Here is a 17,406-nt window from a genome sequence, read left to right as displayed (position 1 = left end):
ATACACAGCACTCACTAGCACAGTATTAGCAGGAAACTCGAACTGTCCTCCTACAAGAGCAACCACTGCTGCTTCTACTTGTCTCAGAGGACAATAGGCTTCCTTCTTCTACTCCAATCCTTACACCATATTTCTCCCAATTCATCAGTTGAGCTTTGTCTCCTTGAATTAAGAACAGCTTCTTCTCTGCTACCTGGACATCACTCAGACAATCCAAATTATCTATCAATTGTATAAAATACACTCACTCACTCAGTCAATAATACTCTTACCCATTGAAGGGATCAGGTAGTTAAATTGTAATCCAATGGTACTAGTCTCTTTGATTTGACTCCATTGCTCCCTCTCCTTCATTAGTTTGGCAGTATACAATTCATTATTAGCAACTTTACTTTTCAGTTCTAAATATTCTCTCATATAATATACACATTGATGACAATACTCTAACCTTTAGTGATCTGTTTCTCCTTGAGATATTGTTCCTCTAATTCTCTCTTCTCTTCCTCTACTTGCTCCTTCTCTTTCTCCACTTTTCTCTTCCCTTCTTCTACTAGTTTCTTCTCTTCCTCAATTTGTTTCTTCTCTTCTTCTATTTCAGTTATATATACTTCATAATCATCAACTTTAGCTTTCAGTTTCTCATTATCTTCTACATTAATAGACTCATCTAATATTATGTACTGATGATACACTAACCAGTAATAATCTGTTTCTCTTCTTGTAGCTGTGCCTGTGCTTTTAACATCTCTTCCAATTTCTCACTCTTTACAGTTTCACTATCATCAACTTTAGCTGAAAAGATAACATAAATGATCATACATGTACACATACAGTATAACGTGTAAAAAATCAGTCCACTGTATGCATGCATAGTGTACATGTACAGTGTGTATTCAGTAAATCAAGTTTCATTCATCAAAATCTTAACACTGGGTGATTTGGTGTAGTGCAAGATTTCAGAATCAGCTCATTTTAAAAATAGCCAAAATTCGAAAAGTTTTTACGACCTGGGGGCGTAGCCCCCAGGTCGTCCTATAATTGATTTCACCCACATGCGATATATATATATTTGTATGTCAACACTTACATTTCTTCTATACATGTTGTATTGGAGAAATAACAAGCCTTAGCAACCACCCGCCCACGCTATGTAAGTGGGTGTGGTCACGCCAAGCAAAATGGCGGCTTGCACATGGGACAAAGTTATGGGCTTTCTAACAGCGAAAGAACATAGAGATACTGTCTAAAAACTTCTCTAGAAGCATTAGAAGGTAGAGAGAACGTTCATAAGTCTTAATAAGAACCCAGTTGTACTTGCAAAGTGGTGAAAACAATTATAGGAATATTTTTACACTGTTACGCTTGTTTGTCCAAAAATCGTCTCAAACTTTCTACATAGCAAAAGGACGTCAATATGCATCAGAAAATGTAATAAAAATTAGGAGTGATTTTTTAGCCATTTTTGGAAAAACCATGGGCTGTAGTACAGTATAATTTGCAGATGGTCAAATGTTTGTCAAAATTTTAATGGAAAGCATTCTGCCAGAATTCTACACTCCAAATTTCTATAACTATGCATACATTACATCACATTAGTTATGTAAACTAATAATATGTAAACCATTAGTCCATTACATAACATACATTACATTAAAATTCACATCATACATATGTACCGTATTTCCTCGTGGAAACGCCTAGGCGTTTATTTCTTATAGAGACCCGTTTGCCAGGCGTTTAAATGAAGTAGGCGCTTATACGAGGTGGGCGTTTATAACAAAAAAATAATCCTTACCACCATGTTTCAATAGACACAACGCGTAGTTTAAAACTGACATCAAACTTCTGAGTTTCCTTAGCCTTCTCAGCTGCAGCTGCCATTGTAGAATGTAAACTACGTAAGGTACACGTACCACGTGGATGGGGTAGGTGGGTGTGGTATAGGCTTTTAATCAAGAATGGGCGTCTAAACAAGCATGGGTGTTTATTGTCAAAGTTATATGCTGTTTCTAGGCGTTTATACAGGCATGGGCGTTTATACAGGCATGGGCGTTTATAGGGAGTAGGCGTTTCCACGAGGAAATACGGTACATGTACATGTACCTTGTTTATTGGCCTCAGTCAGTGCCTCCTGTAGTGATACTTTGTTCTGATGAGCCACTTGTAGTTCTTGATGTAAAGACTGGATGTATCTCTGAAGCTTCATTTCCTTCTCTGTGGGATATTCTATTAGCTGATCCATCCACCATGTTCTGGTCTTGCTGTATGATGAATACTTTTCTTGATATTTCTTACTAGTGAGATCATTACCATCCAGTACTGACTGTACTATCCACTCACCAGCTTCAATATATACTGAAATAAGAACAAATAATATTATTATTTAATGTTTTACATTGTTTCTAGTATTATTAATAATAAAAGATTGTAAGAATAATGGTTGGTAATAATTAATCCTCATTATAACATAATTTTAATAATTATTATTTTACCTAATTCAATTATCATTGTTAGTCTATTAGTATCAGTGATAAGTGTACTCGTTGGCTCTTCCACTCCTCCTCCAACATCTTCCCATTTAAACTCATCACGTCCTCCAACAATTACTAGCCACACACAGTGTGGTGACATTGTGACTGCTGTGAGTGAGTGAAAGTATCTACCAGTAACAGACTCAGGCAGAGGAATCTGTAGACAATGAGAAATATTACTGATAAATTTTATATAATGACAGTATTATGTACATTTGTACATAATACATAAAAATATAATACATGTACATGTACATGTACATGTACATACTGTATAGTGGGTTTATTTCGAGGATAACAAATTTCACAAATTTTGCGAATTTTTAAATTACTTGAAAATCAATTTAATATGGTACAAGATGGAAGAAAAGTGGCAGTTCGCAAAAATTAATTCCGTGAACCTCCGGATACAGACCATTCGCAAAAATTATTATTCTCAAAATAAACCTGCTATATGGTATCACAAATCAGTATAGACCACCCACACGTTACGTAACACTTCTTTGAAGCCGGCAAAACATTGGGATACACGTGGCCAGGCACACCCACTGCCAAAAAGAAGGAAAACGTTGTGGATAAACACTATAAAGAGAAAAAACTGAAAACCAACCAAACATACAAGACTATGTGGAGAACATTTTCGTCATGATCTAACTGATGTAATTTTCTAAGAAGGCCGGTTGATAAACCTGCTGATATAGACTATGTCCCAACTGTTTTTACCAATAAAGAAGGGACTAACAGTGTCAGCCAAAAAAAACAAGCTGCCTTAGCTGATGAAGAAGCTTTTAATAATAACACAAACTTTCGTCCTCCTTTTCCAAAGAGACAACAAAAAATTGTCCTAACATGTCCACTTTTGCAGTAATTGTAGGCCTCTAGTTGTTTTCAGGACATGAGCTGTTCTCTTGGTGGGTTCTCAATAGCCCCGTTTACACTACAAACCAGTTTGGATCAAAGCGGTTCAGAAACCAGCTTGATTGTGTCCACACGTAACTGTGGCTGAATCGGTTTACAATGCTACATTGCATACATAATACTAGTCTCGCATAGCCAGACCACACCCTCCGTACCTACGGGTGGTGGGTCTGGCAAATTGACCATACTCCGCTCGTTCTTATGGCAAGCCGTTTGTGTCAAAATTAATAACTAAGCTTAACAACACAAAACATCACGTTCAAACTTTTAGCCTTACGTTTTATTTAACCTTACGTTTTATTTAACCTTACGTTTTATTTAACCTTACGTTTTATTTAACCTTACGTTTTTATGTAACCTTACGTTTTTTATTTAACCTTACACTTTAGTTAACCTTACGTTTTAGACTTCACATTTTATCTAACTTTTAGCCTTACGTTTTATTTAACCTTACGTTTTTATGTAACCTTACGTTTTTATGTAACCTTACGTTTTTATGTAACCTTACGTTTTTTATTTAACCTTACACTTTAGTTAACCTTACGTTTTAGACTTCACATTTTATCTAAACCATATGTTTTATTTTCTATTTTTATAACCTTACGTTCTAGTTTATTGTTAATAATAATAACATTGAAGGGGTGGGGTAGTCAATTCATGCATGCCGCGCCCATTGCCCAATAACAAAATGGCAGTAGCTGAAAGTCGTGATTGGGATGCTTATTTTGCTGCAGTAGCTAGTTTTTTAATCGAAAGTGAACGTCAGTACGGTGTTTGTAATGATCAATATACAAATTATGCTTTGGAGCAGTTAGAATTCCTTCAAGTAACTTGCCGCACTCTCATCAGGGTCGTTTCTCAGCAAACTCTCGGAACTATTTCTGCATTGCTTCTTGATCTACTATCCTGTTTGACTACATTGAGATCAAGATGGCAATCATACTCTGATACCATTACTACTCACCAAACAAGGATTTTCAGACCACTTTTATATTCAGGAATGCCAGGAAGACCACGATTCGATGTTAGCAGAGATGAGATTGAATATTTGAGGTCGCTTTTTTTTAGCTGGAGTGAGATTGCTGCTCTAATTGGTATTTCAAGGTCTACTTTATACAGGTACGTTAAACTGTATCTATCAAAATTAATTAATTTATATTTAACAGACGTAGGGTGGAGCTAGATCTAATTAATGATCCAACATCCCATTTAAATGATACCGAGTTAGCATCATTTGTTGCTGAAATGCAGTTAACGTCACCAAACATTGGTCAGTCACTAGTAATAGGCAAATTGCGATCATTGGGTTATAGAGTGTCAAGGGAGAGGGTTCGTAATACTCTAAGACTTAATAATCCTCTGACGAGTGCTCTTAGATGGCCAGGAATAATGACACACAGACGCCCATACTCAGTACCAGGGCCGAATTCATTATGGCACATTGGTAAGCATAAATTAACACTGAAATATTGATTTCACAAAGAAATTACTTCCTTTAACATGATAAAATCTTTTTTAATTTTAGATGGCCATCACAAATTAATACGCTGGAGATTTGTAACCCATGCTGGAATTGATGGATTTAGTAGGATGATTGTTTATTTGAAATGCTCAACCAACAATTATGCAAGTACTGTTTTAGAGGAGTTTATGAAGGCTACAGAGAAGTTTAACTTGCCATCTAGAGTTCGCTCTGACCAAGGTACTGAGAATGTACTAGTTGCACAATGTATGCTAGAAAACAGAGGGGTTGATCGAGGAAGCATTATAACTGGGCCCTCTGTCCATAATCAGAGGATAGAGAGACTGTGGAGGGATGTTTTCAGTGGAGTTATAAAAACTTTTTATAGATTATTTTATTATTTAGAGGAGCAGCACATGTTGGACCCAATGAATGAGCACCATTTATTTTCACTCCACTATGTATATTTGCCTAGAATTAATAGAGCTCTTAGTGAGTTCCGAGAATCATGGAATCATCATGAAATTCGTACAGCCAACCACAAATCCCCACACCAACTTTTTGTCTCTGGGATGATACTTCTTCGGCATACCCGACAAGTTGCTATCGACTTCTTTAATAATGTCAACGATTTATATGGCATAGATGAAGATGAACCTGAACCAATTCAGGATGGAAATATTGCAGTACCTAGAGTGAATTTTACTTCATCTCCACATACCATGCAACAATTACATACACTTGTTGACCCTTTGCAAGCATCTGAGTCATATGGCATTGACCTTTATGAACAAACTCTAGCATTCATTGAACAAAATGTTTGACTTATTTTCACATTGAATAGTAATTATGGTAAACTGAATTTCATTGAATGTTCAAAAATATAATATTAAAATTTAAATGGTCACTTGCATTTAAAGGAAATGTTTTTGATTATGGGTGATTTTAGAATCATAACATAGTATAAAGTAAATAACAAAACAACTATAAAACTGAAACCAAAGAGCTATAGGAATGCATTTTACTTTACTAAAAATTAACTGAAATATTTATAATAGAGATAAACTATACCTGATATATAGGAGTATTATAGATGAAATAGAAAGTCATTTATGGTGTATTGTGTATTTCTAGCTATAAAAATGTATGAAACTATACTAAAACTAAGAGTGCTAAAACTTACAATAGATACTTACAATAGCATAAATATGAATTATACTGGTCCAAGAACACAATGAAAATCCAATATCTCAAAAGTTAATATACGAAATGGTTAATGAGTCTATTGCTACAAAAAATGATACAATACAGTTATCATTGTACTAGCAGTGTAAATAAGAAAAAAATCAATGATTTCAAAAATAGTCAGAGTGATGTCATAGTGAAGGACTCCTCGTTTGTCAAAATTTTATCCATCTCACTTTGAAAATCGGTATATGTGCTGTAAGTTACTGGTAACTGTAATGAACAGTTACAGGTATGAGCAATGGGCCGCCTTGCAAAACCTTCAAGAGAGTTAAATTTAACAGTGATGCCCTTTCCAGTAAAAACACACGATCCAGTTACATATCTCAAAAAAAGTGATACTGTGTTTTTGCTTGCACTGCCAATGTATTGCCTCAGGTACATTAATACCCTTTCTTGCAAAGGAGTTTCAGTTATGGCATTTGACTCAATAGACATTAAAATCTTCTCTGGTGAAGAACACATAGCAGAATAGATAGCATAAAGGTCAGACACAGTCATCTTTCCCCAAAACCTCCTATGCATCTCAGGAATACCAGAACGAATCATTTGAATAGCTGCTGCAGGTTTCAATAGAAATTCACATTTTGCTACTTGGAGAAGAATACTCTCTAAATTAGATGGGGATGGTATCTGTCTAGAACCATAGAAGCTGAACAGACTGACTAAATTACTGGAAATTTTCTCCGAAAACAATGTGTTTCCATTTTCTACCTGATGTTTGGCCTCTTGAAGTACTTCAGCATCATACGAGCTTAGACCATTCAAAAGAACATCAATTAACTTGTTGTCTGGAATACTAGTTTCATTGTAGCATTCCAATAACATTGCTGCCAAACATGGGAATGCAACTCGTACTGGTAAAATACCGGTAACTAAGTAAGAATGGGATATAATTGAGCCAATGACTCTAAGTGATTCAGAACTGATTCCCGGATGAACAGAAGGTGTCACTAGTGTGGAACCTTCAAAGAAATGAAGATACATTTCCTCAAAGAAGGATGAAAAAACATCCCGTGCCACACCTCCCGTATCAACAGCCACCTCCCCTCTATATTTAAAACGAAGGGGATAATGAGACAGAATTGTGGATTTTGAGTAGAGCTCCATGATGTCAGTATAGACACTGTCTCGTTTAATGAAATGAAGTCCACGACATAGATTTAATGAGGACATATAATCAAGACGCTCTTTATCAGCTAAATGGAATAAATAATAATAATAATACAAATTTATGAGATACATTTATACCTGTTGCAAGACATGAGTTGAAATTCTTGTCACTTGTGCTTTGAAATATGTCCTGCTAAAATGTAGAAACAAATCATAAAACATAAATTCAATCACAATAGATCATACTTGTGTAGAATCACCATAAATTAGAGATGGCTGATATGTACCAGAATCATACTCAACAACTACAGTGGAACCACGGCATATTGCTGACTGCTGCAAAGTAATTTTATCTACTGGTATTTCCTTCCGAGGATGAGTGAAAAGCAAAAATGGTGGGTTCACCTCACCCTTAGCAAATACATATCCATATAAATCCTATGTGTAAGAAATATGAATAGATATTACAGTAAACTATAATATACTATTGTTAATCATTTTAGCAACATATTTATACAACCTGTGGGTACACCACAGGCATGAGAAATATTAAATAATTAAGATAGTGCACATAATAACAAAACAATATATAATTCACAATAGAGCTAGCAATCTGGGCCACATGCTTTACATCATACAATAGATGAAATGACATTCAAATTAAAAATATGTACTTGCAAAGGTGTGTCATCATGAAAATAATGAACTAATCGTGAGCCACTGGCCAATCTGAATGCAAGATTGTAGTCCCCATTTTCCATTGCATCAAACTTTGTACGCAAAGACAAACGTAATGATTCATTTACCTATTATTGCATACAGTGAATGAAAAAAATAGTATTCATTTACCTCAATGTTTTCTTGAGCAGCAGCAATGGCATTATCCTAAATGCAAAGATCATACATTATGCAATGGTTATAATAAGAATTATGGTTACATTTGCTCTATCAAACTCTGCAGAAGCCAAATATGCATCATTTTGACTCTCAATTAACTGTTGCCTGTTCTAAATATAACAGAACATCACAAAAACCTATAATAGATAAACTAACCGGTATACTTGCACTAGCTTCATCAGGAATACTATGATCAAGAATACCATCTTCAGGAGTACCACGACCAGCTTCAGGACTACCATTATCACGACCAGCTTCAGGACTACCATTATCAATACCAGCTTCAGGAATAATGTTATCAATACCAGCTTCAGTCTCAAATATTTCCTCAGGTTCAAAAATAAGAGGAACAGGCTAAATAAATGAAGTTATAAATATTGTGAGATAATTACATAATTATTCCATTAACTCACTTCAACATGAGTGATCTGTACACCGTTACTATCACTGGATAATGAATCCTAGAGATATGACTTCATAATAAATGTCAAGATTATACTTACCATAGATATATCAGTAACATAAAGACAGCCACCACCACAGAGCTCAATAACCTCACTGCCATTTAAACTTTGTTTTCCTTCAACAATTTCCAAGTAATTATTTGGCAGTGACTTAAGGTAGGTATAATTAGAAAACGACAGGCCAGCAAAACATTTATGAATTGACTCCCTTACAGCAGCTGCCTTCATATTTCTACGCACCTGAATGGTTTTTATACGACCATCTAGTTCAAGCTGCTTCCTTCCTTTTCCACGGGGAATTTTTAACAGTGGATCATTAACCATAACAACTTTAATACATCGAGCTCTTCCACCATTAGACACTGATGCTCCTTTCTTTTTCTGATGAAGATGTTCAGCTGTACTTTTGTCTGAAGGGTCAAATTTTGAGGTGCTAGGTTGAAAATTATTACGTGACGGATATAGCTTATTCAAAATTTTGTGGTGCTCTTCACTGGGCTTCTTGCGAAGTGACAGACAAACATCTAATGCTTTCTTAGTTGTTTCTTGCACCTAACAGAAATAAAAAAAGACAAGTCAGTGTGGCCATCACTTGACATTAAATTCTAATTATTAGCCACAGTTACTACAACCACTCCCATATAATCAAAGTTCTATGCATTACTTTTCATACTGAACTAACCACATTAGGCCTAGGTGTCACTGTCAACTTATCTCCATCCTCTATATCATAAACGCTAGTGACAACGACGAATGAGTCCCATTTAGGTGACCATTTCTGTAGTATATACTTGGAAGAGGTGTCTTGTAAGCTGACTGTTGCAGTGCTCTCATATTTGCGGATTTCATCCTCAATATCACTCACTAAATCTGTATTATCTATAGGATGGATAGGGATTTTGGTTCCAGCAAACTCTAACAACACCTCCATGATCAAGCACACGCACACATACACACGAGTTGGATGTAGGCGTGGCCTCGTAATGCGCATGCGCTTGAAGAATAAAAACAAAGATAAAACGTAAGGTCCAATAAAAATTAAAATGCACAGAACATAAGGTTTAAATAAAACCCTAAATAGGTTATAATAAAAAAAGTAAGGCCGAAACAAAACGTAAGGTCATTTTCTAAACTTTGGTATATTAAATCATGGTGAAATACAACGTAAGGTTAAATAAAACATAAGGTCGAACAAAACGTAAGGTTTAACCATAGTTGTATTATCTAAGGTTGAACAAAACCTAAAGTTAAATAAAACGGAGGGTTGAATAAAACGTAAGGTTAAAAGTGTGAACGTGATGTTTTGTGTTTTTAAGCTTGGCTATTAATTTTGACACAAACGGCTTGCCATATGCTCGCCCCTTCAATGTTCTACATTCGCCTAGTTATGATTATGACGCATGCTATGACGTCATATGAAACCGCTCTATGTACGTACGTCTTCAGTCACGCCTATTCTGGTCACACCCAACGTGTGCACTACTATCTATTTAAATGTCAATGATCTAATGCGGTAGTATTCTGATGAAATATTTTCATTGATGTGGGCGTGGTTGCAATGAAACAAAATGGCGACTATAAAGGCTATGAAACGGGAGCAATTCTCCAGCTTACTTGCAGCAGGATGAGACTCATCTGTTATCCAGACACTTCTCTAGCAGCAACAAAGATGACAAAGTAGCTATATAATCATCAAGGTCTGTAATCATTGTTGAATCACAGCTTATATGATCCCTTATCCATCAGAAAGAAGATCAAGTTGTGAGACAGTGACTGCCATTAATATCTGCAGAAATTCTTAACTCATGAAGCTTGAAGAGCAAGCTCATAGTATGAAATTACCTTCCACTGATGAAAGTTATGCAATGCTCTGCATCAGTATATTGACATCAACCTTTATTTAGTCTTAATATGTGACTACATCAATCTATATAGACATTGTACATTGCTAATCGAAAATCAAGATTTTAATCGTTTTGCTCGCCCCTCAATGGTTTACATTCGCCTAGTTAAAATGTTATAAGGGGTGGTACTTGGGCAACTCAACTTGAACCGACTATATCTATGATTAAGCTGTTAGTACGTACGTGATCACCGAGCAAAACGCGGGCATGGCCTTTGATTAATTAATATCACGTGATGCAAAATGGCCAAATAGAGCATCAAAATAGAGTCAATGGAACTTTTATTCATTCACTAGAAACTATGATAGTTGCAGTTATTTTTAACATCTTAAACTATCGAAAATTGATTTATCTAATGAAGTAAAGAAGAGTATCAAAGTTAAGATGCACTGTCTCTTTCTCCTTCTTATATTCACGTCTATAATCAAAGAAGATATATTCTCTACACAATGGTGATTTTAACAACCATCAAGGGTCGTTATAGATTGCTCTAGTTTCTGCAGTAGTAGCTAGTTTTGTGATACAATCATCAGAAAGGTGCCATTTTGCATCACGTGATACCAATGGAATCATTGGAATGCAATTAAACTTTGCAATTGTTGGTTAATAACTTAATATTGCTCAAAGGTCAACCGTGTCATATCATACCTCCTCTGGCCCAGCTCCCATCCATAACCTGGCCCTAAAATCACACATACACTGACTTTCATTGGCTTCTGCACAATATCAGTATGCAACAGCAGCTGACCATAAACTTGTTACTTTCCTTGGGAACTCTGTTAAACATTGGATTATCATGTGAGAAAAGTATATAATAGCTTATCATGCCAATTACTGTTGTGTGCTATTTTTTAGTGGCAGCAGTAGTACAATACAGTCAAACAGTCCCTATTGCTGGTGTTGTACCATGTCTTAATGAAAGAGTAGAACTAACTTGTAAAACTGATACTGGTGTTTTATTTTGCAAAGTATATGATACAAATGGAACAGTTGAGTTTTTTAGTAGTAGTAGCCCACAAACTCTTTCTCAAAATGGGAACTTCTCATTTACTGTCACTGCTGTTGATGGTGATATAATAACAAGTACTGCTAATATTGGATCAGTGGATGCATCATTTAATGGAACTATGATTGGTTGTGCAGATGGGTTTGCTAGTGATAAGTTTGTGTATCTACGTATTAATGCAACAGGTTAGTCTCACTTTGTGCATCAAGTCAAAACTACATCTAACAGGTCCACCAAAAGATCTTTTACCAGTTGATAATATAACAATTACACCAATTAATAATAGTTCATTGTTAATTAGTTGGACAAATGCACAGCATTGTATAAGTTATAACAATATTACGATAGCCAGTAATGAAACATACACTGAGAACCATACAATCAATATATCACCAGCTACCATTCATTCTCTTATTATTGGTACTAATTATTCATTTGTTATTATTCCTATTGATACTATTGGAAGAGAAGGACCTCCTTCATCATTAATACAGTATATATGGAATGGTAAGTACTATACACACACACACTCATTGTATTTCTTATAGTACCAGCTCAAGTTGTTAATATTAGTTGGGATCAGATATCAACTGATAATATTACAATATGGTGGAATAGCACTGAGGTATGTTAAGATTATTATTAATATTTATTATTACTTATAACAATAGGATATACGTCCTCCTATTAATTATTACATTGTTAATGTATACAATACAACAGATGGACAACTTATATCAAATGATACTAATGCCACCATTACTGGATTATCTCCCATTAATAAATACTATACTGTTACTATCATTCCTGTTAATGCTATTGGATATGGACTATCAGCTACTGTTAATGGTATGATTATTATACAGCACACATTATATTGATGTTGTTATTAATAGTCAATGTAACCAGTATTATTATTATTCCTATAATGACCAGTACTAGTTCAATGACTAGTGTATCATTATCAGGTCTGTACAGTTAATATAATATTATTATTAATTTATATATACATTGTGTAATTGGTTACATTAACTACTGACATTAGTATCAGTACATCAGTAATGCATATAATATCTACTTCAAGTAAGTATTATAGTTACAAAAACACATGCTGAATTGATATACAGTTACAGTATCTATTACTGATTCTATAGCAATAACAACCAATGAACTCACTACTCGTACTAGTACTACTGGTGCAACAATAATAGCATTGACATCATCAACTATGATACCAACCAGTACTGCTGGTGGTTCTAATGCTGTTCCAATTATATCAGGAGTTATTGGAACAGTACTTGTTATAATAATGATTATCATTATATTGATAATAATACTGGTGTATGCTAAAAAACACAGTAAGTATGATTATTATAAATTAGTTAATTCTCCTTTATATAGGAATAAAGAACAAAGAAAGGTTAAGTGTATTTACTATTAGTTATTATATATTCTTCTCTTATTATAATAGTCATACAGCAAATGGCAATGGAAATGAGGTAATGCACATTATTATATACCTTACATCATTTCCTTACAGTCTAAAGGAGTGACTGGTGGCTCATACAGAAACAATAATATTGAAGTAAATTAATAATAATGATCCTTGTTTATTAATGACTGAAGGATAGAACTCCTTCCGGTTCTGATCCTTCAGTATATAGCTACTATAGACTAACCTCATTCATTATATAACTACTGTACACTCACCCCAGTCATTTTATGCTGTTGTGTTTCATTCATTAGTTACAACCTACTGATCCTACTTATGCTACTCCTACCACTGAATATACTCCAGCAGCTGCTTCTACTGTAAGGACACTACAAGGAGGAGATGGACCACCTTCATATCCACCACCACCTCCTACTGGTAAACACCTTTTATGTACATTTTGGGTCCTTTTAAATGGCCATAGCAAAAAAATTTTTAGTTGCAATCAGCGCAAACTTACACCTTAAGAACATGTATCAGGAAATGTAGTAAAAATGTAGAAGTGATTTTGGAGTCAACTTTTAGACAAAAAGCATGTATAAATACATGTTAAAATAGCAGCTCATAGTTTTGGTGTATCAAGTACATCAACAGTTTATTTCTATTGTATTACAGGTTACTTAAGAAAAGCATTTGATACACTAGACTATGACATTTAGAATACACATCACTTTAATACAATAAATGAATCAATTCACATACACCATATACTCAGCACATACTTATATCCAGTCATCATTTAGTGTACATTAGCAAGAATAACATTTACCTTCCTCTACCTGTCATGACATGAACCATATGTCATTGAGTATACATGTACCACACAATAAGCTGACAACAGTCTACATGAGTAATCAAATGTTTTACTGTGAGTTACATTGAACTGCCATGATAGACAAGATAAATTGACAGATAATGTGCATGCTCTACAGTGGTCAGTATTAAGTATAGATTCAGTACTAGCTAGTACATTGTATATACATTATTGGGCGAAGCCCACTAAGAGGAGTAGAGTTCTCTTGTTTGTATGTAAGTACACGTACGTATTCCGTATCTACTCTATATGTCCGCACATGCCTTGCAGTGCAAAAGATTCTAAATTTCAATATTTCATTGAAAGTGGGAGTGGCCGAATGAAAATAAAATGGCGATCACTACACGGGAACATGCCGTTAAAGACAGGAATGGATCCAATTATTTGCGTGGGCGAAATGCGCGCATGCGCAGTACTGACTAAATTGTACTTCAATTTATAATGTTCATAACTCAAACAAAAATGTAAAAAAAACAGTTCAAACATGAAGAAATACTTGTTTAGTCACACATTTGATTTCAGGTTACTCTGTTGAGTCTACAAGGAATAAGCAATATTAATAATAAATGTAAAAAGGACATGTACTTTGCATTAATGTTTACAAAGAACTTTGTAGCCTATTTTCATCTCTAAAAATAATTTGACAGGAATGTCATTCTACAGATAACGAAAACAAATTTTATACAGCAATAATAGTTTTTACTGACCTGGAAATATACTGGTGTCACATTAAGTAGTGCCAAGGGAAATAAAGAGTTGATAATATATCTAGTCTTGGGGAAATGTTATCTGTTTAACAGAGATAAGTTAAAAATAAACCTTTCATTGCAAATGCCATACACATGGAGCTAGATATTTCTGTGGCCCAAAATTTCTGCTAATTATGCAGATTTCAAAAACTGTGAAATTTTAATCTTTTAAAATCAGTACACATTGAAAGGCATGGTGATTTTGCTAAATTAAAATCTGCAAAAAATTCACAGAAATTTTGGGCGACAGTAATTTCTAGCTACAATTAAAGAAATTTCTAGGTACCGCAATTCTAAACATTAGTAGCATAATAAAATAAATCATTTCATGAATAATTATTCTATTAAGTACCAACATCTCCAAATATAGCATCCAGAGTTTCGTCCACCACCATGAACAATACTGATAGCTTTTCGTGACATTCTAATTATCATAAAAATAGCATACATGTAAATTCAAAACTACAAAACTAACAGCTTTAATAGTCAGAAGTACTGTAAAAGTGGAATATGTCATTGCTTGCATTATTTAATGCATGAATAAAAAATTTACGAATTTAAAAACTATACTGACTTAAGGGTGCTGCCTATAGCACAATTATTTTATGCAGGAATGCTTAAGCCATACAAGTGTCCCATATAAGAGTCTTATTAGGTTCTTTATGCTCCTCTAAAAATGGGTTTTATTTTAATGAAAAACCTTTAAGAAAGGGACTGGAAATATATAAAGCTGTAAAATGAAGTTTAGATTGTGAAATTGGTGTTTTATGCCAGAAAAATGCAAACTTTCGAAAAACTTTGCCTGTAGTGATCAGAATCAGACCAAATTTACAATATAACCTCTTTACATGATTACACATACAGTAACATAGAGATATTTCAATTAAACAGGGCTGATATAGGAAAATGTGGTGTTGAGCAATATGAAAATCAAACTAAGTGGCATTACTAGTAGAAAAGGAGAAATATCTCTATGTTAATCAATTTGTTTGGTTAAGAACTGCCTTCACCTAGAAATCTGGTTATTCAAATCAAAAGTAAGAGGAGTTTTTCGCTTTTGAAAAATCTTTAGTATTTTAGCACTTGATGCCATAGCTATTATGAGTTAAAGGCTCCAAGGTAGCTTACTAACTTATTTAGTTACTGTCTTGTAACTAGTACTGGTTTCATTATGATTGGTAAAGTACTTTGGGAGAAACAGCTCCCTTAGCAACAGATTAAAAAATTTGTGTGGGCGGTGGTGCAGCACCCTTAAAAACTAATTATAGACCACTGGAAGTGAGAATTGGAAATGAATTTCGTTAATTTTATATATGGTATCTGCCCACATGTCATAATTGGCAGTCATTTTCGTTGGAAAGTTTGTTAAGGAAGTCGGCAATGAATGCAAGAAGAAAATGCCTCACTTACCTGCTGTAGCTCTATTAAAAGCTAAAATGTGCTTGTTATAAGAAAAAAGATCTGCCTTTAGCTTCTTCTCCAAAAGATGTGGTCCAATTTGCCCCGAATTCTCAATACAGGTTTGTTTTCATGCCAGCCCGTTTGTTCTCCATTAAAAGTTGTCAACCAATATGGCAGCTGAATTTATTTCATCCTAAACCACACCTCACAACCGTAAAAATTTCTAATAATCTTCCTATGTAATCAATTTTTACTGCTAGTGGTCTATAATTATACACAGCTTACAGCTTAACCTTGTACCTACTTGCGCTCCTAGTCTCCTACTACACATGTAAGCAAAAACTCATGAGCAACCTCTTATGATCCAATTCGCTGGCAAGGTATAAAATGCCTATAAAAAATAAATATATAAAATAGCAGACATTTACAATAAATTTATCGTGTACTTATCAATATCAAGCTCCACTATCCCAGTACAGGTCATAATGGGGCATAGTTGGGGTTTCAAATTAATTAATTAATTAAACCACTACCTCTGGGGCTGTTCCCTTCAGTCAAATCCCCTACTAAATTTAAGGAACGTTAAACAACCACTCAACTGCTACTGAACTCAGCTCTGCTGGGTAAACTTAGCATTTTTGAAACATAACTTGGTCAAACTAGCGAAGTCTTCCTATAGGCTTGTTAGAGCCTGAGAAAAATCCCTACCCTGGGGCATTCTCAGAGTGATGAACCTCCTATTAAATCCCTCATATTCCCCATAATGAGGCTTTAATTGACAGACATGTTACTTACAGTTCTGAAATGAGTAATTGTGGTGGAAGGAACAAATGATAACCCATGAAAGACTTAAAAGCCCATTTCCTCACACAAGAATAATTAGAAGATTATATACATATAGGTGATTACAATAGTCACAGTATATAAAAAGGCATAATTTATAACAGTCTGAAAATAAATTACCTAGTGCAAGGTTCTATTAGTCTAATCAGTGATCCAACTCATTGCAAACAACTAGGCAAAAAGGCCTGGAACCCGCACAAAGACAGCACTAGAAATATGAAAAACACTCGGTTGGTGGCAGCCATTAAATTTTTGTGATTTTTGTCCATGACTGGACCATGAGGGAGTAATGCGCATGCGTATTACAGATATAAAACCACCCACATAACTAATTGGATCCATTCCTGTCTCTAGACGCTTTGACACGGGAATCAGAAGTCATGATTTTCCTACTTCCTAGCAACAAGATAAGGCAAAAACACCTTCCAAAGACTTCTCCAACTGCTTGAAAAGGTTACAGGTGCAATTAAGTAACTATGAAACTCCTTTTTGTTGAGATAAACTGTGAAAATCAAACAAATGTCACCTTTGTCACTGACTGCACTAAACTGGCCAGCCTAATTATAT

General features: G+C 34.7%; 3 protein-coding genes and 2 long non-coding RNA genes across 11 annotated transcripts; 2 read left to right on the top strand and 3 right to left on the bottom strand.

Annotated features, from left to right (window-relative positions):
• Window positions 1-6: 6 nt before the first annotated feature.
• LOC109587823 (uncharacterized protein PFB0765w-like) lies at window positions 7-2,273 on the bottom strand. Its single transcript, XM_020004045.1, has 4 exons — window positions 2,104-2,273; window positions 697-792; window positions 273-649; window positions 7-222 (listed from the first exon to the last, which is right to left on the bottom strand). The coding sequence occupies exons 1-3, from the start codon at window positions 2,240-2,242 to the stop codon at window positions 444-446; spliced, it is 441 nt and encodes a 146-aa protein (XP_019859604.1). The 5' UTR covers window positions 2,243-2,273; the 3' UTR covers window positions 7-222; window positions 273-443.
• Window positions 2,274-4,024: 1,751 nt separating this feature from the next.
• On the top strand, window positions 4,025-5,812 carry LOC109587820 (uncharacterized). 2 transcript variants are annotated; one of them, XM_020004043.1, is made up of 4 exons: window positions 4,025-4,568; window positions 4,616-4,893; window positions 4,975-5,151; window positions 5,317-5,812. In XM_020004043.1, exons 1-4 carry the CDS (start codon window positions 4,111-4,113, stop codon window positions 5,733-5,735), a joined length of 1,332 nt encoding a protein of 443 aa, XP_019859602.1. In that variant the 5' UTR covers window positions 4,025-4,110; the 3' UTR covers window positions 5,736-5,812. The 2 variants fall into 2 exon arrangements, with proteins under 2 accessions (XP_019859602.1, XP_019859601.1); XM_020004042.1 differs by having other exon boundaries at window positions 4,975-5,812.
• Window positions 5,813-6,120: 308 nt separating this feature from the next.
• On the bottom strand, window positions 6,121-9,675 carry LOC109587824 (uncharacterized). The gene is made up of 10 exons (XM_020004046.1): window positions 9,313-9,675; window positions 8,670-9,182; window positions 8,580-8,627; window positions 8,323-8,520; window positions 8,208-8,276; window positions 8,119-8,154; window positions 7,944-8,075; window positions 7,516-7,707; window positions 7,408-7,462; window positions 6,121-7,355 (listed from the first exon to the last, which is right to left on the bottom strand). The coding sequence occupies exons 1-10, from the start codon at window positions 9,619-9,621 to the stop codon at window positions 6,277-6,279; spliced, it is 2,631 nt and encodes an 876-aa protein (XP_019859605.1). The 5' UTR covers window positions 9,622-9,675; the 3' UTR covers window positions 6,121-6,276.
• A 388-nt stretch (window positions 9,676-10,063) lies between these two features.
• On the top strand, window positions 10,064-10,621 carry LOC109587821 (uncharacterized). Its single transcript, XR_002187810.1, has 2 exons — window positions 10,064-10,327; window positions 10,377-10,621. It is a non-coding gene; the product is annotated as an uncharacterized LOC109587821 (long non-coding RNA).
• A 3,721-nt stretch (window positions 10,622-14,342) lies between these two features.
• Window positions 14,343-17,062, bottom strand: LOC109587822 (uncharacterized). 6 transcript variants are annotated; one of them, XR_002187814.1, is made up of 6 exons: window positions 16,960-17,062; window positions 16,301-16,387; window positions 14,948-15,019; window positions 14,554-14,635; window positions 14,432-14,503; window positions 14,343-14,383 (listed from the first exon to the last, which is right to left on the bottom strand). It is a non-coding gene; the product is annotated as an uncharacterized LOC109587822 (long non-coding RNA). The 6 variants fall into 6 exon arrangements; XR_002187811.1 differs by lacking the exon at window positions 16,960-17,062 and adding an exon at window positions 16,792-16,899; XR_002187813.1 differs by lacking the exon at window positions 16,960-17,062 and adding an exon at window positions 16,792-16,899 and having other exon boundaries at window positions 14,952-15,019.
• Window positions 17,063-17,406: the final 344 nt, after the last annotated feature.

This window comes from Amphimedon queenslandica, unplaced genomic scaffold (assembly GCF_000090795.2).
Source record: "Amphimedon queenslandica unplaced genomic scaffold, v1.1 AMPQUscaffold_12437, whole genome shotgun sequence".
Lineage (NCBI taxonomy): Eukaryota > Metazoa > Porifera > Demospongiae > Haplosclerida > Niphatidae > Amphimedon > Amphimedon queenslandica.
Note: the sequence above shows the minus strand (reverse complement) of the source record. Positions and strands in the feature narration are given on the sequence as shown.